Source organism: Anarhichas minor, unplaced genomic scaffold (genome assembly GCF_050575085.1).
Source record: "Anarhichas minor isolate MPS153535 unplaced genomic scaffold, ASM5057508v1 ptg000073l, whole genome shotgun sequence".
NCBI classification, from domain to species: domain Eukaryota; kingdom Metazoa; phylum Chordata; class Actinopteri; order Perciformes; family Anarhichadidae; genus Anarhichas; species Anarhichas minor.
In genome coordinates this window covers 1,786,700-1,813,156 of record NW_027466519.1, presented here as the reverse complement: position 1 = coordinate 1,813,156, position 26,457 = coordinate 1,786,700, and the positions used below count along the sequence as shown (strand labels likewise).

At 40.8% G+C, this 26,457-nt stretch overlaps 1 protein-coding gene across 1 annotated transcript; it reads right to left on the bottom strand.

Moving 5' to 3' along the window:
- Positions 1-551: 551 nt before the first annotated feature.
- LOC142935461 (5-hydroxytryptamine receptor 4) lies at positions 552-22,094 on the bottom strand. The gene is made up of 6 exons (XM_076079847.1): positions 22,072-22,094; positions 21,604-21,774; positions 20,630-20,830; positions 20,376-20,529; positions 18,523-19,187; positions 552-877 (listed from the first exon to the last, which is right to left on the bottom strand). Exons 1-6 carry the CDS (start codon positions 22,092-22,094, stop codon positions 784-786), a joined length of 1,308 nt encoding a protein of 435 aa, XP_075935962.1. The 3' UTR covers positions 552-783.
- Positions 22,095-26,457: the final 4,363 nt, after the last annotated feature.

Below are 26,457 nucleotides of genomic sequence, written 5' to 3'. Positions count from 1 at the left end.
TGTTTACACCTATTTCAAAATAGAATATGAAATGAAAGATTAAAAAAAACACGTCTACTTTTCACATTACATTCAGCAGTTTCAGAGTGCTTTCAATGCTGGTAAAGGACAAGAATACAAACTGCTCGACAATAAACTGAACTTTAAATCTAATAAGACCTGGAGTCACCTGCGTGACCAGCTGGCAGTGACCCCTGTTATAACTATGGAGGGATGCCATAATAGAGGTTTAAAAGCAGAAGCTATATATCTATAGCTTCACTTATCGTTTTAGCCAGAGTTTGGCATGTAGTCTGCTGTGGTTTCTGAGATCTGTGGTGCCGGACCTCTGACTTCATCTTCACATCCTGTGATCCTGACGTCCGACCGAGAAGAACAGTTCTCCGGGTTTTAGAATGAGAACCTGGAAAAATATTGGCAATGTTTCAGTCCATGGACGCAAGTACAACTAGTACTTTGGTGTGCACCAATATGGTTACTTTTTATGTTGTATCTCATGTTGAGCCACCAAGAGTCAGATCTGACTGTCTGTACTCGTCTGATGGCCTGCAATAGTGCCCTCTGACCCTGGACAGCATCAACATACATGTAATCATCCAAGTAGTCATCCAATGAGGATTCTGGATCATACAGTGAATATCCAGGTGAGATAATCCCAGTCTCAGTCTCAGGTCAGTTCACAGTAGACTGTTGAGATTACACAGGCCAAGACTTCTTCGTCTCTGAGCGGACTCAAAGGTCCCCCACATCAGCTGATGCTGTCAGAGCTCTGTCAAGACGTCCTCAATGCGCTCCAAGAGAGTCCTGGGACTCCTGCTCGTTGGCCAGCATCGTGCGCCCATTGTCGCTGTAGCTCCGATTTGGCAGGAATGACAATCTGAAAAAGAGAGACAGAGAGCTCTTCAGTAAACTTTACACTACGTCACCCTTCCCGGCTCCCGATTACATGGATTACTCGACACACAAATTATTTACGTGTATTAGGTTTTCCTGCTGTAATGAGCTGTAATGTCTCTGATGCCAAGAAATCCATCATCACAAGGAGTGGCACAATGAGAATGAAACTAATAAAATAAAGACTAATACAACAAAAGACAGTCAAAATGTCTGTTTCAAATAATCAAATAAAAAAAGGTCTGATTGGTATTGTAAGAAAAGGTTAAGAGGAAAAGTTAAGGTCAAGGCAGAGTTGCCTCATAACTCTGCTGGCAGAAATAAGCAGAGTTTCTGCAGTAGAGTCAGTGGGAATAGAAGAGGAAGGAGGCATGTGAACGGAGTTAAGAGCGACTGGGAACTACTGTCGACATTCTTCTCAAAGTAGGCAGCAAAGTCCTCCCCCAAGAGGGAGGAAGAGGAGGGAGACAGGAAAGAAAAGTTTAGTTTACAATGGCAAAATTACATTTTAAATAAAAAAAGTTTTAAACATAGCAAAAAGGAAAATATTTTGTGGTTCTGTGTGTGTTCATTGGTCTGTTGACTAGCAAAAAGCACTTAAAATCAAAATTGATATTTGTCCATGATGTTCTGGTGGTTTTACAGCCTTATGGAAACCCTAAACTAGCCCGAAGTGGCAAAAGTCCTTTACTGTGGAGGACTTAAGTAATCTGTCCCTCTGTGTGAAGACTGTACCTCATGATCATGGGAAAACTAGAAAACACACACACGCACACGCACACACACACACACACACACACACACACACACACACACACACACACACACACACACCAACAAGCAAACACACACCTGAATGGAAGTTCGGGTGGATTCCTTCTGCTAAGTCCCAGTAAATAGCTATAGCTGTTATCAGACCATTCACTTGTGTTTACAGTCTAAACACACTCTGTCTGTCTCCCCGTCACACAGTCGTGGATGAGACTGCCAACAGCCACCAGGGGAAAGATCAGCATCAGACAATACCGAGGACGAAATTCAGGGAAACAGTCATCCGGATTACAAATAATCATAGAATTAGAGTCTGAGGTCAAAAACCTCCCCGCCCCGTACATTGCATTGGCAAATATGTTGTGGAGGAAATGTAACTGCAGCATTTTGCTCCAATGGAGGAAGTGTTGCCTCGGGTGGATAGTTGGGTGTAAAAAGCACAAGACTGTCATCAGAAACCGTGGTTGGCGCCCTGCATCCCTGGTGTGGTTTGGATTTGGAAACTTTAGGTCAGAAAAAAAAAGATCTGTCGTGAGAAGTACAACATGATTCAAGATTCAAGTTGGAATAAACTGACTTTAAATATTGAACCAAGACCACAAATCTTTCCTTGACCTTTACCGAGTGGTTACTGAGTTGCCAGGAGTGAATCTTTTAGGGAAAACGAGTGGAAGACACTAAATACGAACATTTTACAGATGCACTCAATAAAAAATATTTTGTTCTTGTCTTCAAAAACAAAGTAACCCATTCTAATTAGTTGTATATGAATGTACTTTTTAGGAGTTTTAGGAGTTTTGAAAACTCACATTGTTGAAGTAACTCTGCAAAGGAATAAAGATATCTGTATAATTATTTTACACAATAAAAAAAAGCTCATTCTCTGATATCTAGACTGATTGACAGTTTGAAGTTTAAACTCTATTTTCACTTTTGTTTTACGTGTTTGATCAAGTAACATGGACCTGGATATGTCCATGTCCTGGTTTTCAGAAACTATGGCAATATATTAAACATCTATTCACTGCGTCATTTAACAAGGACAAAGCACATCAACAAACATGATTGAAAATGGGCCCAGAGTTATCCGAAAGGCTGTTTTTCATCTGTGCACAGATGTTACGTATATGGCACCCAAAGAAATAATGCAGAATTTGCTGAAATAAGTATCCTTCAAAGTGTCCTTTAGCGGTGTGATGCAGAGCTACTCTCAACTTCCCTCTCTTACTTCCCAAAAATATCTGGATGGGATTGCACCAGAAGTTGTTGTAAGCTCTCTTGTTTCATTAGCATGCAGTTTTGAGACGGTCCTTAACTTTAGCTCATCGGTTTTCTGTCTGCTGTCAAGTGTCACACTTCAGTATCTGATCATGAGGTAAAAACAACACCTGTGCGAAATCATTTAAGCTTTTTACCACCCTGATCGACTAGCCAGGTGAAAACGGATGGAAAGTTAGTGACGATCAACTTCGAGTCGTCGTCGAGTATTGAACTAACTCAAACCTTAGTAGACCTCCATGTTTTTGCATGTTGGCACATCTGCGTCATGAAAATGTTCGTGCTGCTCTGGCTGCTAGCAGTTCCTGTTTGCACTGTACAGACATCAATACTGGAGCAAAATAAATCTAAATCTGACAATTATCAGCCAAGATCTTAAGTTGTAAAGACGTTTATCTGGAGGCAACGAGTGAATTCAAGTCAACAACAAGCGTCTGACAGCAACAGCTGTCCCTACTGCCTTGAGGAAGATTAGAATTTTACTGAGATTATTTTAATCAATTAGTCATGCAGAAATCCTCAAATTGACCCTCCTGTAATGTTATTCTTTCATTTAATGAGGCATAACAAAAACCCTGCTTATCCCTGAGATCTGACCCTGCAAGCCATTATGTGAACACCGGATGCAGCATCTTATTAGGGATGAATATAAAAGTCACATTAACTCAGTCATAAACAAATTCATGCTTGAATTTGGCATCATAGAGTCGATGCTTTCCTTCACATCTGGGGGGCATTTTGGATTCAATTTCATCCTTCAGCTTAAGATTGACTCACATTTAAATTCATAAGTACAGTTTGACCAAAACACTAATATGCGGCTCATAGAGCAAAGCTGTTGTTTATACTTCTGATCATCACAAATTACATTGAGTTGAGACGCAGGTCACTTTGCGGATTTACTTATATGGTATTGTTCATAACACAGACACGTTATCCTTAAATCTCATCCGTATGGCCCGAAGCAGATGTTTTGACTACGTGTATCAGATTAACTTCTCGTGGTTTAATATATACATATATATACACATTTAATATACGAGTCCCATACAGTGCACATATCTTACCTCTGGCGTTCAGTATAGCAGCGAGAAGTGCAACTTCAATTTGGCAAGTTTTATCTGTAGCATGAAAAAAATGTCAATAGCCCCTCATAACAGATCGTTGCCAGAGTTAGAAAAAATGGGGGGAAAGAGAGTATTGGAATTTTCCCACGTGTTAAATCAAATCATATAACATCATTCTGTCCACAGTTTAGTGGTCAACTCCCAGCAGAGCTTTCCCTCGTGTGTCTCCTCCAATCTGTTTTGCTTTCTGTCTGGCTTTTTACTGTCCAATTTGGAGAAAAAGGAAAAGGTGGATTTATCTTGCAATACCTGTGCACTTTGGTAATTTTCCATAATTTCCCTCAGTTTGATGGCTCTGAAATGTTTTGTGAGGTTGTGTCAGCTGTCATTTATGATAAAAAATAAAACAAACTTGTAGGGAACAGCGAAGTCTCCCTCCTGGTCAGAAGGAGAGAAAGGAGAAACTAACTTCTCTCATGGGAATCGACAAATATGTTTCTGTTTCTACTCTTGACACGATAAGCAGCAGCGGCGAGGAAAGCAGAGCTGTTTCAAACCCTTGTTTTTGTCACTGTTTATAGTCTGCAACTAATGTATTTACATTTAGTAATAACCTCTTTATATCGCAGTTTTTGGTTACGGTTAAGTGGTGGAGTCCGCCACGCCCGCACTGGATTTAAATTGCCTTCACTCACGCACGAGATTCCCAGGCTATGATGCAGTGTGAAATCCAGCCCTTACTGTTTTTACTTTGATATCATAGATATCAGCTTCATTGTTAACTCTCCCACAGCAGTGTCAAAGCTGAATTATAGGTCTGGTGTGTTGGATTTAGGGGGATACTTGGTAGAGATGGAATATGATATTAATAGTGTATAATAAACTAAGACTCCGTCATGTTGCACCGAAAACACTGGCTCTAGATGGGACCATTTGCGTTCATCAGGCATCGTAGTTCTCCTACATGCCTGGCACATGGGAAAAGTTTCAGTTGGTCGCAATCTGCAAAGTCACCACTAGATGTCACTAAATCCTACACACTGGACCTTTAAGTTACTGCTAATGCAAACCCATTATTTCATATTATTGCCGCTTTACATTAAAAGCATTGAGCTGGCTCTCATTGTGAAGCAGCCACACTAAACACAATGTTTTGTATTTGTCACTAAGTTTTAACTTTAGCATTAACCGCAACTATTCTTTAAAAACAAGACATGGTCATTTTGTTAATTTCTGAGACTGGATCATTTAAAAAAACATATTGCAGGTAGTGATGCAATGAAGTTGAGAAAAATTTGACTCAAATCTCCTGTACTATCAATGTTATCCAATGACTTTTAAGACAATACATTACAATTTCTTCAATCCACACACTTGAGATCTTGAGAGGCAGCTCTCAGAAAAAAAAGCCAAGTTAAAAACAGCCCAGTACAGGTCATGTATTCAACTTACTGTTCATAATTGCATCTGGCGCCTACGTGCTGCCAGATTTGCAGTTATCCGTCAGTTGGTTTAATACGTATGTGGCAAAATTCCAGCCTGACAAATTAAAACAGTAGATCAAAACACAGATCAAAAAGCTCCATGCTTGGGAAAACATCGTGAGAAAGGAGGAAATTCAGAATCCTTGAACTGATTTTTACGGGGATTTTTAGCTCTTTTCAGGGAAAAAGAGGATTTTAACTGACAGCAGGCATTTCAGAAGAGGTTTTTGAAACTGTATTTATTGCTTTAGTTTTGTGTATGTTGGCCCTTTCCTCTCCAGCCTGTGTATTGTCCTCAGTCTATTTTTCTTCAGAATGTTGATGATTTGCCAGTGTAAATTTACTGCTTCTGTTATGATCCGTGGATTTTTAACAAACAAATAATATTTTGCTTTTTTTTTTTTTTTATACAAAAGCTTTTTATTATTTAGAGGCAAATCCTGCACTTTAATTATTACAGGAAGCTTATAAAACCTTTAATTATGCCCATGGAATCTTGACATCAAAACATTATTAAACACATAATCATGACTGATCAACATATTTGTTTTTGAATGAGAACCACATTTTGTTTGTAATTGTGTCAAAGCTGCACTCAGTACCTGTCCTTGTTTAGTTTTCATACATGCTTCAAGAAAAGCTGAAATGTCACAAAACAACAAGGCTGTGCTGTCATATGATCCGTACCCGTGACCTTAAGACAGATCGACACGAGATACAGGAGAGGTTTGTGTTCCTTTAATTTAGCGCTAATATCTTTCGGGGACATTAAATAATCAGATTTCACTCTTATCCCCTCGTTTTGGAGAGTTGAAGTAGCGAGGACGGAGCGCTGATGGGGAAGGAAGATAAGGTGCGTTTTCCCACAGGAAAGCTGAGGATATTACTGGAGGAGCTAGTTGTGCTCGTTTTAAGCAAACTACTCATTTCCACCCGTGAGATACTGCAGGTTTCACGTGTTTTGATTACAAACGGAGAACATTTACAAAAGCAAGAAGGGATATTGTACAGGCTGAACACATGGTATCACTGACAAACTGATAAATGCCCAAATACTTGAAAACAACAACCTTCTGCCTTTACACACACTTGTCCACGCACACATTAATAGAACGACGTGTACGGACTGAAGCATTGCTTAGACGGCTCCGGCACTCGAGGGAAATTCATCGGCTAATTGGCAGCGTGAATTCACGAAGACACCCTGGAATCTGGGCCAGTTAGGACTCCAGTACAACAGATACTGTATGTTGGACGGGTCAGCTGGGAATCCAAATCCAGGTTTGCTGGATCTGGTTTTAAAATGTTGAAGCACCTGAACAGTTTTGACACGCTGTCCTCAAAACAAAGCCGGAACAGGAAGCAGAACCACTCAGCTCTGATATATGAGCTCCTTCCGTGATAATGGAGAGGACGTGTTAGATTGTGGACACTCGGCCTTATTAATTATACATCAAAGGCTTTTAGAGACCCCGATTTTTTTTACTTTTTACTTCTACTTCTCTCTACACACTTCTATAAACAATGTCACTTCCTCCGTCCTCCCTGAAGTTAGTTTTTCTCCCTGTGGTAAATGCATGAGAGCTTTTTTTTTGTACCAAAACCTCGAATCACTCATCCTGAGACCAAACGGAATGAAAACATTGAGGGACACAACAGACCATCAGCTCATAAAAAGACAGTGTATTAAAACAAATCCCAAACTCTGGATCGGCCGAGCATTCACACAGTACACGAACACACACGAAACAAAAAAATCCAAACATAAAAGGGTAAAATTCATTCCTCCTCTAACATCAAATCCTGCTCTGAGAAACCAGAGACGCTCAGCTGGAGTGTCTTCGCTTCTCAGAAAATGTAAATGACTGACCACACAGTGAAAAATGTACATGCACATGTTGAAGTCTGAGCTCCAGGATCGCTACACTGACAGTGATACTTCAGCATTCAATCCACACTGGTGTCCTGCAGCCCCTTCATGAGCATGATCTGGGTTTCTAGGACAGAAAATCCTGTGTTTCATGTTTCTGCTATTTTGCTGTGGAGGATACGGTGGCAGCCATTCTGAACGAAGACATATTTCCATGCAGTGACCCGACGCCATCTCCCAACAGATCTCATAAGAAATAACAACACCCTCATTTCTATTAGCGTCTTACTGGCAAGTGTTTTGTGTTGACTCTCTGATTTGGTCACTCAGGGTAAATAGAGCGTCCTTTCCTCTAAATCTGAATCTCAGTATCGACAGCTAATCTATGTCGTACTATGCTGAAAGATTCTAAAACAGGAGAAAACCCCTAAATATAATCTCATGAAAGGACAAAGAGGATATATAAACATTTAAATCATACTTTGTAGGGTTATGCAGCTCACCGGAGTGAGATCAGTCTATTTGTTAAGCGTGGTTCTTCAATACACTGATGCGATATTAATTTTGTCCATATCGCACAGCTCAAGTGCTGTCTCTGTGTGTCTGTGCAGACTCGAGTCATGTAGCAAGCACTGGCTTTAAAGAAAACAAAGAAAATCCCTATACCGTTCGTCAAACAGAGCTTGTTTTGTTAGAGAGAAATGCAAATTATTTTATCTGATGGGAGTTTTGGACCTGATCTCCCCACCCCCCCCCCCCCCCCCCCATCCCACCGAAGTTAAACCACCTCACTTCTTGATATGGACCTGATAGTGAGACGTTGTTTCTATTTTAGACACTTTATGTCTGCATTGTTTACAAATGATCATTTGTATCTTATTTGCATTTTTAAACAATATGTCCTTTTAGTTGGGTGAAATTTTGCCAAGTCATTAAACCTAACCTTATCTTGTGACTCATGCAAATTTTGTATTGTTTCTCAAAGCTTGTCCCGGTGCTTTGGTACTTTTTTCTTTTCTTTTACACCATCAAATACAAGCTGTATATATGCCCTCACCTGAACTATTTTCCAAAGTTTTTTACCAGGAAATCGACTTGCTTTGCATGGTTCTTTATGCGTTAGTCAGAGCAAAGGTGGCTGTGCTGCTGTGGTAAGCTACATGTGACGCATTGAGCTACTGCTGTTACTCATCACTTCCTGTATTTGCTTCACAATCAATCAATATGAATGTGAAGACAGTGGAAGGCCTTTACCGTCGCACTAACAATTGAATCAATTTAGTTTTTATTTTAAATAGAGATTTTTTTCTCATAGTTTATGTATGTTCTTCAGAAATACAATCTCTATGTCTATCTGTACACAATGGTGAAGGTTGTTTTTATTTAATAAAACTCATAATTACACCAAAATAAAGTGATCGACGTACAGCCAGAGTTTTATCTGGCTGCACCAGGAATGTTGGACCGAGCTCTAAGGACCGCAGAACTACCGGACCAACAGCACTGTGCACCTCGGACAAAAAACACGCAACTATCTTTCCGTCACTCAAACACACATACGCAATCTCACTCGCACACACGCACAGCCTTGTCACTAACTTGGGATGCATCCATGCTCTCTACAGACGTGTTGCCGGCCATTAACTTCTGATGGAATCTAAATTTAACCAAATTTCTGCCGGTCAGTGTATCCAAAAACATCTATTTTAGGTGCCAAAATGATGTTGACAGCAGTTTTGATATTATCTCTAATCCTCATTTCCCTACAAATAAGCCTAGAATAGGTAGATAGACACAATAGAAGAAGAAGGTAAACATGTATTTGCGTATTTTTTTAATGCCCAAGATGAGCTTTTACATTTCACCCCTGTTGTTTTCTAAATGAAATGTCTTTTTTTATTGATTAACTGATTTTGTGTGATTTTCTTTTGGTTGTAGTATTTTTTCTTGGAGCATCTACTTCTGAAAAAAGGCCTGGATGCTGCAGCCACGTCATGTACTAATTGTTTGCATTGTCACGAAGGAAAAGTGCAGACTGGGCTTTGAGGGGGGTCTTAAAGAGACAGGTGCTAAAACAGCGCGTTTCAGACAGTGAATACAGGTATATTGAGACAGACAGAATGAGAAAAATAATGTGTTTTTGAAACGAGCATGTAAACATGTTCTTGTAGGAACCCCAAATACAAGTGTGAACCTGAAAATGAGCATATGTCCCCTTAGACACAGATATTAAAAAGGCCCCAAATCTGCAAAATATAAATTTAGCAAACAGTCCCCTGAGTTTGTGAATACTTTCTCGACAGCCATAATTGAACAAATTAGGTTTTTATTATGCTTTATGTTGAGTTAATTATAATCTGAAAACAATGGAACGATGACCTTCACGTAAAGATGTTTGTTCCCAAAGTCACATGTCTTTTTTAAGTTAAAGGCTGTCGGATGTAGTTCTCTTATCTATCAAGTGCATAGAGTGAAATCGGTCTGTGACCCATTTTGATGACTAACCCGTGAGTTTCAAAGAACTGTTCATCATTTTCTCCTACCTGCTTGCTGTTGCTAAGGGAACAAATAGTAGACAAAAAAAGACACACAAGGCAATACAATTTTCACAAGAAACAAACGTCTGGTTCAACGGAGGGCTGACAGCACACAGAAGATCGCAGAAAGGCAGGAGAGGAAGAAAGTAAATAAGAAGTGCTCCTTCTCTCTTCAGCGGCTACAGCTGATGTAGCTGATGACACATGCTAATAAGATTCATGAGGTGACCCAGTTTGGTTTCAGCTGCAGTCTGACTACAGCGAGACCTTTTATTGCTTCATGTTTAGGCCCCGGTCAGCCTCATGGTTGTATAAAAAAAAAAAACACACAGCATTAAGCTGCAGCTGTTATCAAAATCAATACAGAAAGTTACCTTTGATATGGCGGGTCATCAAAAATTGATTAGAAGACTATTTGTGAGCGCTTCAAGATGTCGAGCGTCAAGTTCAAACGGCTGCATTCCTAAAAAAACCTTCTGAACTAACCTGAACTGAACTGAACTACATCTCCATTGCTCCTTTGGGGGAATTTTGCTCTGCAGACAGAGTTTAAAGTAAAAACACATGATGAGAACGGTGAAAACAAATGAACATAGCAAATCCGAAGAAAGCCTGCACCTCATCCCCGAATTTAATATCAGCTCTGCGGCACAATACACATGCCGACTGCCAGTGTTTATGACAGATTTAAACTGAGCCGTTGTGCCGTCTGTGTCAGACACAAGTCCGTTGTTTTGCTCTCTTTTGAGCAGACGGAGAAATGTAAAGTATGTGATTCACCCGAAGCTAAAATAAGGTCAGCAGGTAAAGGTTTGACAGAGACTTCACAACACCACTGAAACTCAACTGTTGTGCTGTAAAGTTAACCATATACTTTATAATATCACACGGAAGGCCCAACTGTTTCCCTCTATACATCCACATACAGACACATGGCTGTCTGAAAAGATATAAGCGACAAAATAACAGGAAGGAACATGGGATTCACTCCAACTACAGGAAATAACCTCAAAGCACAAGGGATTATGGGTAGCAGAAGATGGATGCGACATGTGATTAGCAGCAGGTGCTCGTGCGTGGAAAGTTGAGCAGAATTAAAAATGAATTATCGGATTTGTTGCGACACATTCGTTTGTCGAACCTGGCAGGACGTAAATCAACTGCTTGTGAGTCATGTGATTATCGCTAACAAGTTCTAGTCTGTTCAACACGAGGCCGTCGGCACCCAAAGAAACCAAGCACAACAAAACGCAACAAAGCTGACATTTCCAGAATCACTTGGACTGTTCGCAGGTGTGATCACACCCGCACTCATCATATGGTAGTTTTTTTTCCCCTCACGTTGTTGATGACATCGGACGGAAAAAATGAATGGAACATCGGCGTTTGCAGGGATAACACTGAGGGACTGAGTGTGCTCACAGAACGATGGGATAGTGTAAGCCCCATCAGAAGCCTGGCAAGAGATCTGATGCAAAATTCACTCACAATGTCTCAATGTGCTGAAACGGAGTTAGGATTTACTTTCCCGCTCTGTGTTGTTTTTAGCAGAATCTCTGTGTCAGGCAGACAGTCAGCTGAGGTGAAGTCCTGTAGTTTCTATTGACAATGTTGTGATATCAATTTAAAGTTCCTCTCAGCTCTATGGAGCATTTCTTTATTATTGGTTTATTTGATAAGGAACAGTGCACATTAACAAAAACATTTCTGTAAATGTGACAGTTAGCCAAAAAGCTATTTTTCATTTGTACTATTTTTAGCTTCTTTCAGCTATTTGTTTTGTTTTTTTGGGCCAGCAGTTCTCTTGTTTTGGTTCACTCTCACATCTCTCATAGTGTTTTTTTTTTTGGTTATATTTTAGCAAAAAAGCTTGGATTAATCCACTTTACATTGCCTGTCCAGAACCAAATGGAAGACAGACACAATAAGCGAATAAGTTAGTTAGTAGAGACCAAAACCAGAGCTAAAAGTGATTTTTTTTACCACGGACATTGACTTAGTTAGCAGGTAAGGTTAGCAGGTGTTGCTACTGACATCAACAATGACATTTTCTTTAGAGCAGGATCCTGAAACTCAATCAGCTAAATGGAATTCAGCCATCATTCATTCCCTCATTTACACCTGTGCTTTTCCTACTCAACAAGTCTTCCATGACAAAAGACCTGTTGTAAATGTGCTTAATCCTTTACTGTTCTATGCAACACAGTGTGTTTGTGTTTCTATTCTACTGACATTCTGTATTTACATTTGCCATACGTATAAAGGCTAACTCAATGTGGAGCTGAGTCTGTGTTTCAAATCAGTGAACTAACACTATCATTTTTAAAGAAAGAACAAGTCTTTTGTCCCTCGCAGATGTGCCCAGGTGGGTTCATTCTACTGTCCAATTTGTAACCGAGGAAACCATGTTTCTGTTACAGAGGAGAGCAATGCCATGAGACCGAGGGAGAGATTCAATTAGAATCACAGATGAGTTCAGAACATCCGAACCGAGTCTAAAACTGAGGAGGAAGAGAAACGTCAGCAGCTGATGCAATCAGGACACCAACAACTTTTATTATGTTGCTTATTTTTTATCATTTAAATGTGAGTTTTTCCCGTTTTACTCTCTCACTTTCTTTTGTTGTAGTATAAAATATGACGATAAACAGTAATTCCTTTTTTTAGCGCTCGAGACGAGAGGCGGGGACGAAAAAGAAACTGAAGATCAAAATCTTCTGGGTAAGAAAAAAGAGAGAGAAGCAGCTGAGGGATTTGGGGTTTCAATCAAACAGTAATAAATCATATAAGCCTCATAATAAATCCTAGACTGCAGTGTTTACACTTCCCCGGCTCGTCTGTCTAAACTAAGTGTCTGTGGTCGACACAACATGCTCAAAACATGGGCTGCAGCCTGTACAATAAAGAGGAGTTCTACAAAAGGGGGCTTCGTTTTTTTTATGATTTTGACATTGGATGGCTCCGGAATTCTGGGAAAAAGCACGATTGCGCTCTCCTGCTGATGTGAAGGATAAACCGTGTGAGAGCAACAGTTGATTATCCATTTATTAACAAATGAACACAGCCCTGAAGGATGAAACCATACGCCCTTAACCTCTTTAACTCAAGCCCTATTTTTAGGCCTCTGCTCGAAAATTGCATACCCATACTCAAGAGAGTCCAAAGCTCTAACTACAAGGTCTATTTTAATACTTTTGATGGTATAATACAGGTAACACTTGTGAGATGTGTTGAGATGTGTAAATATTATGTATATGTTACTGGTTAATAACCAAGGTTTGGAATAGACGGATCTATTTTGGGACACCATTTTCCAAAGATGAGAAGAAGCAGCTTGGTCTTTAGTTCAGATTCTCTTTTCTCCAATATCCTACTGAAGCTGGAGCCGTAAGACTTGGGATAACTTGAATAATTAAAAAAAAAGAATGCTTAAATATCCGAACCTCTAGTCCTAGTATCGGTCAAGCTCCACCCAAAACCTGGATCCTACATTTCCCATAGTGCAACTAGCTGATCTTTTTCTCAGACCCCCTGTGCTCCTCCTGACTAGTAAATTGATCCTGTGTGTGTGTAAATATCAGTGGAGTGCCCCTTTAATATAACCCAACAATCAGTTACATTGTGTGTAATACATTTCTGGTTTCATCATTTCAGTGTTTCACCAGCTATTTTACATTGCATTTGTGCAGCCATTGCTCATTTGTCTTCTTGCCTGCTGCACTTAACTTCCATCTATGGAGCTGAATGCTTTAGCTTATTATAATAATCAAAACAAGGAGGTTCAGGACGGGTAAACAGCATTGATTGAGCATGGCGGCAGGGCCTTGATCCAAAAGAGTGATCTTACTCGCCATCTCCCACATGAACCTTCGCTCCAGTGAGATTACAAGGTCTGCTGTTTTTGAAATGGCTAAACAGCTGCGCTTTGCTTTGGCATTAACTGGCGGATAGTTGAACCACATAGCAATCACACTGATTGTACAGGACCAATAACACTGCATTTGTGGAATTCAACAGGCATTGAGATCCCCATGCAGAGCCGAAGGTGAGCTCAGGACGGATCACACTGAAGTTGATTAACTGTAACAGGAAGAGTTGGACATTTTGAGTTGTAGCTTGTTATTTTTCTCACCAGACACTTGACACTCAAGGGGAAAATGGTTTTTTTTATAATAGCCCTTCCTGGCTTCCCTACTTTGTTATATAGCACTAAAATGTGCATGTGTCCATGCACTCTATAGCAAGGCAGCAAACGTGTTCTCTGGGGTCTGATTTGTGCACATTAAGAGACTGTATCAACCTCTCATTTTACAGCTTTCACTCTTGTTTGAATCACTCCCATGCTTGTATTTTTGAGTTGAAGCTCACACATTCAGCCCACACTGTTTTAGGTACCGATGTCAGCTGCTCTGAAGGAGGATAAGATGACGGTGCCGAGAGAGTCACGGAGAATCTACAGAAGAGAAGTGAGATTTAAAACTTGTTTCAAAAGATTAGGTGGCCACATCCAAAAACATGATGACCACAAGATCTTCAACATGTTCAACAACAATAAGCTACCTCTGAGGAGGACTCACAGGATTCCTAAAATGTCAGCGTGTAGTAATGAGGAGAGCCCCGTGTTTATGAAAGTAGAAAATCTTCCCAAAACATTTGATATTTCAAAACTGTGTTGACCCGGATAACAAGAACGTGCATGGCAGATAATTAAGTTCAGTTCCAATTTATTGCTGTGACATCACCCTTTGGTTTGTGGACTATACGGTTTTACATACAGACCAAATATATTACAATTAACTTTCATGAACAGGAAAAACACAAATCCCAAATCGGACAACGTTGTGGTAACGACCTGTCAATCACACAGTAGCCAGGCCCTAAAGCATATACCCTGCTTTATAGTCTATTTTACTCTAAATGGGACCATAATGTACTAAATGAGCATCATGCTGTGTCGAAGAAGGCTTGAAAGTAGCGATTGAGACCATAAACTCATGTTTACAATGTTTACAGAGGTAATAAATCAAGTGAGAAGTAGGGTCATTTTCTCATGAATTGAACAAAGACTAAAATACAGTAAAAGGAAGTTGTATACTATCCTCTGGAGCAACACAAGGCCTCTGGGGATAATGCAACAATATTTACTCAACAGCGTTGACCTGTTTCAGATGGTCTCACTATCTTTTCTACTTTCTCTACTGGGCACACCACAAAGTCTTTTGTTATGACTCTAAACACAAGCAAGTGTCTACTATCCACTGCTGGAGCATAGTGTTGATGGTGAGTGTCCGACAGCGTGCGTTTGTTGTCAGGACCACTCAGGAAAACGGCCTCAAGATTTTCATAGCGGAAAACAACAACGCTGCTTCTTCCACGAAGAGCAGGAATGCAGAGTGATCCGAAGCCAAAATTCACACCATTTTATACTAAAAAAACTTCATCTAAAACTATAGGAACTAGAGAGCTTTGTATTCATATACAGTATATCTTATAGGACTATACTGGTTACTGTTTCCCAAATTATTGTCAAGTTGTGTGTTGGGGTTTCTTCCCTGTAGGCAGTAACTGTTCACTTTCATTTAAATCAACTTGCAGAGACGTGAAACTTGGTGACTGCATGGCTAAAAGTGACCCAAATGACCAAGAAACAAATGTTATTTATCTGTGACCAGACTTCAGTAGAAACTAGAAGACTATTGCTGACCATGGAATGAAGTGGACAAACAACTGTTTTATAAGATGCAGGAAGGCTGCTGGCGGTCTTTGAAGATGAATGGTGGTCTTTACTGAACAAATCTGCCTTTTATGGGTCCAAAGTCCGACAAACTGACAGATTGATGTCAAGTGTGCGCAAAAGCGCATTCACACAGGACTTAATAAAAGGCAGAAGACAGATTTTGTAATGAACTGCACTACGGAGAAACACCCACACGGACACACACACACACACACCATCCACGCAAAAGCCCTCGAGCTCACAGACAAAATGACTCGTCGGGATCCCCCTCCAGTAATTTCACTTTCCAGTATCCTGTTGAATGTAATCTGATTGTCTGAGTCTGTTTTCTGTCCGAGACAGATTTTAAGAGAGGACATGAGATTGGAGTTAAAACTGTTTGCCTTTCTTGTTTCCGACCCACACCGGCAGAAAGCCTCAAAAACGCACACAGACACCCCGGAAACACACATTACAACAAAAACCACTGCGACTGGAGCAGAGGCATAAGGTCAGGAAGCTTCCTCTCTAACAAAAAAAAAGAAACTACAGACACACACATGCACTTGCGTGCACGAAGCATTGCGTGTGTGTGTTTTTGCATGCACGTTTTTTAGATTTTCAGAATGTCTCTCTCATATGACATCAATTTGTCAGCTGTGTGTGTGTGTGCGTGTGTGTGAGACTGCGTGTTTGTGTGTGTAAGTGCGTGTGCCTCTGCTTCTCTCCAGCAGCAAAGTACTTGTGTTGAAGTTAAACAGTGCAGACACAAGCAGGTCGCCTCCTCCGTCATCCCCACGAGAAGGGGAGCACAAACACAGACGTCAACTAAATCACCACCATTAACGTCAACAGAAAAAAACGCTGTAAAAGTCAAAGAATGTTGGACTATCGTTGTGTTATCATTCATTATCATTCAATTAAGGATTGCCATCGGCGAAATAAAACAAATTTAGGAAAAATTGAATCTGTCCTCCCTGAAGTTCAACGCCTCAGATGATTCTAAGCGCAAGAAAACTCTACAGCGACGTGACAAACGACTTCAGATGGCTCACTTTATTTAAAGCAACATGGGGTTTACTTTCAGGAAGGCAAGCATATTATTTAGGTGTCAGTTTTACACACTGAGGACTTTATTAAAGCAATAAATACAAAAGGCAATACAGTTTAAAGTCAGTGCTTTGTCCAATTTGGTGCAATTTTCACACGTGACACGTTAAAAAAGACTTTGAATAAACAAGCGATAGTGTTCTGTTCAGGGTTCTGCAGACTGATGCTGCAATCCATCGCAAATTAGAAGTCGATAATTCCAAGTCAGTCTTTCCGACTTCTGATCTAAATGCATCTTACGCCATCTGTTCGGGAAAACATGGCTGCAAAGTTTGCCTGCAGCAGAGTGATGCTTGTGGAGCTGAGATACTTGCCATATAGACATCACTTCACTGCAGGCGTCCATGTTTTCCCGAGCAGATGCACTGGGACGGATTTAGATCGGAAGTTGCTGACTTGGAATTAACCACTTCCATTTACAGAGGCTGGATGGATCTTGCCCGAGTTTCCGACTTGCATGACCGTTCCATTGCACTTTTCCATGTCGGAGTGCATTTTTGGTACAAAAGGATTTTAGCATGACCCCAGCATGTCGTCTGATTGTAAAATTGCTACTGCTGCTGGTTTATAACTTCACAAGCTACATGCTGCTGTTACTGTCTGTGCTGGCGTATTACTCCATCCACCTCCCCAGCTTCTACTGTTCCAGTTCCTTATTGCTGTACATGCCTATAAGTTAAAATAAGTAAAGGACTATATACATCTATGTATACAAAATACAGCATGTGTGCTGTATACATTTCCTGATGGGACACGATAGAAAGAAAAGCATATATGACACAGCTTGTGAGCAGATCTTATTTCTATAATATGAGTACACACTATGCTCCAAAATTGAATGACTCAACTATTAAATTAATTTAACACAAGTCTGATTCCTGGACAGTTTTCCTTTTCTTTTTTTTCTGGTAAAATGTTCCCTCTGCAGAGCAACACAGCTGCTTTGGCCATGAACATGTATTTCTAGAAAAGGCACAGCCTGTTCAGATCTATTATTTACACATTAAAGTATGACACATGGCCTAAATGAGAAATGATGACTTCATTCAAATAAGACCATGCCTTGCATCCAAGCCATGACATGGTGTCTCACTGCTGGTTTTAATGCACCGCCAATGATTGAACCAACCTATGATCCATAGGATGTAGACTGAAACTAAATCAAATCATGTTTTTAAAATCGAAATGTCTTCAAAATGGCAGACATTGAATCTAACCTAATCTATGCCACCAATCAGTAATTTATACAGTGTGTCACCTTGTACTGATGAATGTGATGTCCATGTTACATCCGTAGGACGTTTGCAGTTCAACAGCAGCCCTGGGCCGACTGGCCTGACTTTTGAAATGTCTGCAACTGAACAAATCGAACTGTAGAGCAAGAAATCTCTGTCTGTCTATCTGTCTGTCTTTCTGGGTGTTCTTCGAATATCTCGAGAACCGCTCATCCGATCTACTTCACCGTTGGTGACAGTTTTTCTGTGGACCCCGTGGAGTGCTCCCTCGAATTTGGTGCAATTTGGACACGCGACGCGTTCAATATGAATAGACTTTGAATAAATTAGTGAACAGCACTTTTTGTAGAAGCAGGGGCGAAGTTCGCAGACTTCATGACTTCGCAGATTTGATCATGTCATCTGTAAATGCACATTCGTCTCTCTTTGCAAGAGAAGACAAATGAACCTGGTTCCCGCCTGAGGTCTTGATTTCTTCTTTGATGGACTTTTAACACGGAGCACAGCAAGACAACACAAATATTCACGAAGACAGGTGTAGGCGTGCCTTTACCGTTTACCTCAGTGCCATAGACGTCCCGTTGCCCGACGCAGCCGAGTACGCTCTTTGGGTGTGTCCATAGGAGCAGCTCCCCTGCCGTGCATACCGCTCATCTCCACAGCAGAGAATCACCAGAAACGCCCTCCGAAACGCTCGGTTCAGAAAGGCGTACAGGAAAGGGTTCAACCCTGAATTAATGTACCCGAGCCACAGCCAGGCTGTCCACAGCTGCCAGGGCACTGAGTAATCGATGAATGGGTCCACCACGTTGGTGATGAAGAATGGCGCCCAGCATAGACAGAAACAACCCATTATAACCGCCAGCGTCTTTGCCGCCTTAGTCTCAATGCGCATGCGGCTGTTCGCTATGGGACCGTGGTCTGAGGAGGAGGAGCCCGTTGTTGTCCTAAGGCGGTAGTGCTCCGACGGATCTGAGGAAGTGGAGGACCTCACGGTGACAACTGGAGTCGTCCCAGTGACGGGAGCAGAGCCGGCCCGCTGCAGTGTCTCGATCTGCCGCACATGGGTCATGGCGGTGACGTAGATCCGCTGGTAGGCCAGGACCATGAGAGCCAACGGGACGTAGAAGGCCACTGTGGAGCAGATCAGGGCATACGGCCGGTTGACCAGAAACACACAGCTGGTGTCGTTGGAGCCTCCTGCCAAGGCGCGCCTCTCCTCAATCTGGAGAGGAGACGAAACACGGACACAAAAATAACAAATCATTTATAAAATGAACAAAACTTTATTTTTTTCGTTTGTGTATGTATGAAACAAACAAGATAATTGATAAGGTGTTAAAGGTAGAAGTGTTTTTGGACTTTGAGGAGGCTAACTAGTAAGCTAAGCCTTACAATCCTAACCTAGGAACTTTTAAAAGGTATCTTTCATAGAATACACATATTGAGTAATTCTGGTTTCAAAGCTAAGATAGAGACAAGACTCCTTAGTTTCATATCACCATGTCACCAGGAGTGCGGAGTCTCATTCTGTCCTTGGTGGAAATGGAGCAGAGAGAGTTCACACCAAGATGACATCCTTTACCGTATCGTTTAACTTGTGTCACAATTGTTAAATCAGTTCCTGTGGCTTTGTGACAGCTAGAGTGAGAAGAAGTTACAATTTCAAACAACTCCTTTTTTGGGCAGAACAAGAGTGCGATGGAAATTTCCTGAATTTTTTGAGAGAAAGACAAGCGGCCAAAGATGAAAAATGTACACACAACAGATAAAAACAAACTAAATACTAAAACCTGGCCTAAATGTGCAGACATAAGTCAAAACAAGTCCTATGCAATTTTGTCCTTGACATATGACTTCAAGCCATCCAGCCAGCTCTTAAAAAACAAAAGATTGTTCTTTGGATGCTGCCAGACTGAAAGACAGAGAAAAGAGCAGAGTATTTCATTAACTCTGGCTGAATAAATTCATCTATCCTCGTCTGCCTCTGGGAGTCCTGCAGCTCATTTCAAGGCAGCTCTGAAATAACCTCACGCCAAAACATATCCAAAGCAGCAGGAAATGCTTGTTGAAGTGCTGTCTTTGCTCGCAGCAAGAGAGCCTCCACAGGGACTGGAATTGTTTTGTGATCACTGCATTAGCGTGTCATTGTACCAGGGATTGGAAACGTTATTAGAAACAGAGAATATTAGGTTAGAAAGGTATGCTGCATTTGCCCTCACAGAAAGAACATCTCTCTCTTTAGGCATTAGAGGGAGGTATGTGAACTGTTAAGTGTGATACTTTGTTAAAATAAACAGTATATTTTGTTCATGCGGGGCTGTATTAAAATTGTAATAAAAAATAATAATGTAACCAGCAGTTGCTTTTGAGCCCCCTTTTTGATTTTCAATCTCAGCGGCTGAGGACTCACAATGTCCTCGATGCCGATGGCGTTCCAGCTTTGCATGATGGGTAGAAAGGAGATGAAAATGGGGATGAGCCAGCAGCCACTGAGCATCACCGCCACTCTGACCGGGGTCATCTTGTGTCTGTAGACCAACGGCTGGCAGCAGATAGCGTAATACCTGGAGTAAGACACACACACACACACACATGATGTACACTAGAAAGCCTACGAATGAGGTTCAAATCCCCCTCGTTCGTCTCTCGCGCAAACACACAAACCTGTCCAGCGCTATGCAGCAGAGGTGCAGTATTGACGCTGTGGTCAACAGGACGTCCAGGGACGTTCGGACCAGACAGAAGATCTCTCCGTACCGCCACTCTCCGGTGGTCAGCTCGATCGCAGCGAAGGGCATCACCAGCAACGCAACCAGCAAGTCGGCGAACGCCAGCGACACAATGAAGTAGTTAGTCTTCTTCTTTCTGAGAAGAAAGCAGGGAAAAAAGACAGCATCAAAGAATCAGTAGAAGTTCATGGTGTTCTGTATATGTTGTACTGTGCCTTCATGTCTCACATGACTGTAATACGCTCTAACCTTTAAAGGTGCTTCCTTTTCAGTTTGCCAGCTGTCGGTGTGACTTTTCAGAAATATGAAGCGACTGTTTTCCATCTTTTAAATGAAGCCTGCCCGATGTGGGTTTGTAGGATTGAGGATTTATTTTTAAATGAAATGCCTTTTCAAGACTTTTCATGTATAGATCAAAAACATTATTAAAGGTTTGTTTGGCTTCGATTTTATGCTACCAATCTACCGGTCCAGTCAGAAACTTTTTTCAGGAAAGGATCTCTGTAATGCGAGCGCTTTGACATTTGACGGGTTCAGTCCAAAGCACGTGTCAATTTACAAAACCGTTTCCCCAGAATGCATTACACGATACATGTGTGTTTTCAGTACAAATAGCACGAAACAAATGCCCTGGCTTTGTCTCTGTGTTTGTGTTGCTTGTCTCATTAAAGTCACATTTGACTTTCACATCAAACGTTTTCCAAAGTATACACAACATTTTCGGTGAATTTCGTGGCAGTGAACATGTAGCTGCCTTTATTTCTTGTTGAGGTAAAAGGGAAAACCTTGAAGTGTGTGTTTTGCATGGATTCTGCTGGCTGCAAGTAGACCCTTCTCATTTCACCAGTGCTTTAAAGCCAGTTTGCACTGTTACTGCTTCCAGTATTTAAAGATTGACAACAGGCTCACCTTAGATATCTATCCTTGCAGAGTGCCACCATGACCAGCAGGTTGCCAAACACTGTCATGATGATAATAATGGAGAGAAAGATGGTCAGAACAATCGTCTCCAGCAAGCTCAGGAATTCCTGCTGCTCTTGCTGTTGTTCTTGTCCTCTGTTTATTATGTCATCCAACAAACTGCGAAAATAAAAAAAATAAAAATAAAAAACTCCTCATATATCAGATTATTTAGGGTAGATTATATCGATAGTATTGATAGAACTGTAGATAGAAAGAGAGGAAACAAGATAGAGAGAGGGGGAGAACAAAATGCCAGGGATGTTGCAAAATTAATTTTATGTTTAGACTGAGATTAAATACAAAGCAATAATAATGAAATTAAACAGGTTTATTTTTATGTAATTTGTAAACTGGTTAATTATAGTATATATATTTTTTTTTTCTTTGTGTAACAGAATTGAATTCATGACTTACTGTAGAGGTGATGTTGTGGCCATCACTGGTCATCTGCATTGAGGTCAGCAGAGGGTAGTCCTCATCACCCCATGCCTTGGCCCTGTTGACACACACACACACACACACACACACACACACTTGCGGTGAGTCTCTAGTAGCCAGCTTGCGTGTAGACGGGCTGGATTTATTTTTGTTTGACCTTGTTGATGAAAATGATTATGTTTGAACCTCAAATAAGAAACTGGATTACAGCTTGAGAGCGTGTAATATTTAGAGGACAAATAGGCTGCAACAGACCGCAGCTGTCTCTGCCAGATTCCATCAGCATGTTAGTTTGTCTTTGTAATGCAACAATAATACCATGCTTTAGTTGGTACCACAGGGGAAATTCTCCTTTCTTACTCCCCTGTCAAGGGAGGTCAAAGGTCAGATATTAGCTCCAGAACAGCACCTCTGGGACTAGCGGGAATTCGGCAGATCTTGGTTCTCCGTATTGAGGGACAGTCTGCAGGCAACATATTGATTTTACGAACAACAGCCTGAGGTATTGAGATGAGATTCTCTTTACAATGAGAGACGTTAAAGCATTGACTCTGGGTCATTATCGACCAGGACCCTGTCTGCCTCTCTTTTTTTCTGTCAAATCAATAACTTCTGATCCAGATCAGAAGACAGCTTCTTATGTTTTGGCTTGGATAATTACAGCTCTCTGAGTAAGTCCAAGGACATCAGTGGACACTCCAGAAATCAACCCAAAAAGAACAGCGCCATATGTTTCTGACATTTTTGCTTTCTCTCTAATGTGGCTAAAATGATTTACGTGAATATTATTATTATAATTGATGTCTTTGTCAAGCAATGTTGATCTCATTGTCGACTCTGCGTGGACTGACTGCTGTTTGTGTCTCTATTCACAGCACACATCTATGATGCAGTGCCAGCCAGGGTCCTTGAAAGTAAAGCTAATGAGGAAGTGACTTAAACTTGCATTCTTTCTAACGGCCAGCAGGGGGCGACTCCTCTGGTTGCAAAAAGAAGTCCGATTGTTTATGAGAAAATGACCCTACTTGTCACTTAATTTATTGATTTATTAACTATTACGATTGTCAGTGTGTTTGACGGTATTTTGTCATAAAATAAAGTATTTGACAAATACAAATTTTGACCTTTATGGTGGCGCTAGAAGAAAAGTCAGAGGATTACCAAAGTTATTTGAGTTTATCCACTGGGAAGATTGAATTTCTGTATCAAGTTTCATCGCAATCCATCTCATAGTTGTTGCAATAATCACCAAATGTTCACCGAAGTGGTGGCCCGTCCGATACACTTAGTTGCTGCTAGCACGGCTAAAAATAGATGTATCATAAAATATAAAGAAAAATATATTTCACTAAGGACAGACACACGTACATGCAGTTTCTCTCTATGTTTACAATATAGTTGACTGAGAGGATTCTATTAAAATCAGCCAACGTGACAGAAATGACAAATAAAGGTGGAAAATGTCTCTGAGTCATAGTCTGAGTCATTTTACAGTAAGTATCTGTTCTTGATGAACAGCAGAGAACCTTTCATCAGTGCAGTTGTAGATGCCTTATCAGCTTTAAGCACCTATTACAACATCTGCTTTCTCTGCCATTTTATGATGGCTTCTCTTGTCTTATCTACACAGTCAATATCATCTGACAGGCTGTGACAGCCGGCGATCCTGTCAACAACTCCTACTTCCTGCAGGCACTTCACCGATTCGAGTTTGTCACGACTAGTCCAGTAATTCTCAATTCTTTGACCTGGTGTCGATGCAATGTTGACTGTAAGGCTTTGATGCGTCACTTCATTTTATCTTGACAATTTTTTTTTTATTCTGTTTGTGTTCTTATATAAGCATCGATCAATCTTGGCATATAACCACTTGACTTGTCTCAGAGTAAACAGTTACAGTATGGGTCAGCCAGACTGGTCTCGATTTGCTCGCTGGTCCCCAGAGACAAAAAAAAGGCCTGACCTAATCAACGGCTTTTACAGTTCTGACTTGTCCCGTCTTCACATAATACATAACATTCATTGGATTGTGAAATTGAGCTGAAATTGAAACCAAAACAAAGGTGTTTTTCTATGAACGGCTCCACTGTCTTGAGGAGAGCAGAGAGATAACACAAGAGGATAACACCAAAGCCTCATTGTACTTGGCTGAAGAGCAGACATACCATTTGTACTTACATGGGCCAGAAAGACACTAAGTTCTTTTTTTCTGAACACATGCGGACCATGGACAGACCGCCATCTTTGGTGATCAAGTACCCGCACAGATGTCTTATGATTTTCTTAATTCCCAACCAGGAGAGCATGTACTTAAGGCTGTACCTCGGCAGTTCACAGGGGTTAAGTGGAACAATTGTGAAGTTATTTAAATTTAATTATGCTTTGAAAAAAAACTCAACAAAAAAAAAAATTTGTTAAGGGGGAGAAGAAAAAAAAAGTTGATTACAATTTGGTCATCATTTAGTATATTTACTGTTGTAATAACCAGTTAACTACCACCTACATCAGACGGCTTGCACAGGACACGCTACACCAACCTAAGTCAGTTATAAACCTGGAAACATTTTGTAATGCTATGCAGTTTTATTGCATTAATAGCGCTAAATAATATCCACTATATGGAAATCCATTCAATAAAACACATTTGGAACAGGACGGATGGTGTTGAAGGCATACTTGAGTTCATCCAACGGGGCAGCAGGGGTACTTCAGACAAGAAAGGTTGGGAACGACAATCATACACAATCTTAATAACAGTCACTTGATACATAAGCTAAAGGGTTCAGTACTCTTTAAACGTTCTTGGTCACGTCTAAAGTCAGGTGCAAGTGTTCATACCTGCTCTAAAAGACCTTACAGGAGCCTGTATTATAGCGAGGAGAGAGACGCAATGAATTGTGAACGATGAACAAATGGAGCACCTTGGTAGCCGAGTGGCGACAGTGCATGCTATAACCTCCATGTCCCGCATTTGATTCGAGCATTGGGTCCTAGGATGCATGTCGCACCCCTCTCTCCACCTCCATTTCTACACTGTCGTCTGTCAAGTAAAGGCGAAAATGTAAAAATAAAATAAAATAAAGAGACCAGGCCAATACATGTTTTCTATAAGCTCTAACAAGCACTAATTTGAAGCAGACTGCGGCCTTTAGGGGCCCCTTGACCCCTCGGGCACCTGGCACCTGTACCCGCATCATTAGGACAAAAAAACGCTGATTATACACACAGCAAATATAATTAAATGTCAAGTTGCTGCAGGAATAATTTGGCTCAACAATGGTGCACAGATTGGAAGTTGTTCAGCTTTGCATTGTCATTACAACACCCAGTTTTTAATAGAACACCAAAAACATGACGGATTGCTGTTTGCATTTCAAACGGTCCGTAGAGGAAACTGTAATGAGCATTATCCTCTCGCACACAGAAATCATCCCTGGACAACAGAACTAACACTACCCACCCTCGTACCCGTTGCTCACTCAGTCACTCACACATAGGAATCTAGGGAATGAGAAAATATTACCTCGATCTCAATATCAACAATAGGAAGAAAAAAAGAAGTGAGTAGGAAAGGTGAAGAGCCGTGCCTCTGACAGATTGCTGCGGTCCTCTTGTGTGACGTGTCTCCAGGGAGGCGTGTTTTCACAGCTCACCGTGTCCATTTCACATCGGGCTGACACCGCTGCACAGAACGGAATGAACCCTGGAGAGCAGGGAGAGACTAGGTTGCTTTTTGACTATTCACAGTTATTGCTATTCAAAAAGCTTCTTTTAAGTTTTGAGAACAAAAACATCATCATTATTGATTTTGGCCAAAACTCTACAAATATATACTAAAGCTAAATTGTGCATCATCTCAGTGAAGCTGGCATAATTGCAAATGTAAATAGAAATAAGACTGAGAGTCTTGAGACATTCTAGCAGCTCTGTGAGACTGCTCAGGCACCGAGACGCTTAGAGCTAAATGCTAATGTCAATGACAATGATAACACGCTAATTTTCAGCAGGTATAATGTTTACTATATGGTTATCAGCTTGGTTTTTAATGTTAGCATACTCATTTATCCAGTTAGGACGAAACACAGCACACATCTGAGGCTGTTTTTAGTCATAAACCAAAGGAATTTTTTTTAAATTCTGACTTGATGATGGCACTAAACGACAAGTCAAAATGATCACCAAACTTATTACAATTCATCCCGTAGGGAACAATTTCATGGGAAGCCATACAATAATAATTGGGACATATTACAGTACCTAAAACTATAAATCTTAACGTCATGCTGGCACAAAAGGAAAAGTTAGCAAATCCACAAAGTCTGGGCCCCATGAATTAGTGTTGATATATTTTACTGTATGAAT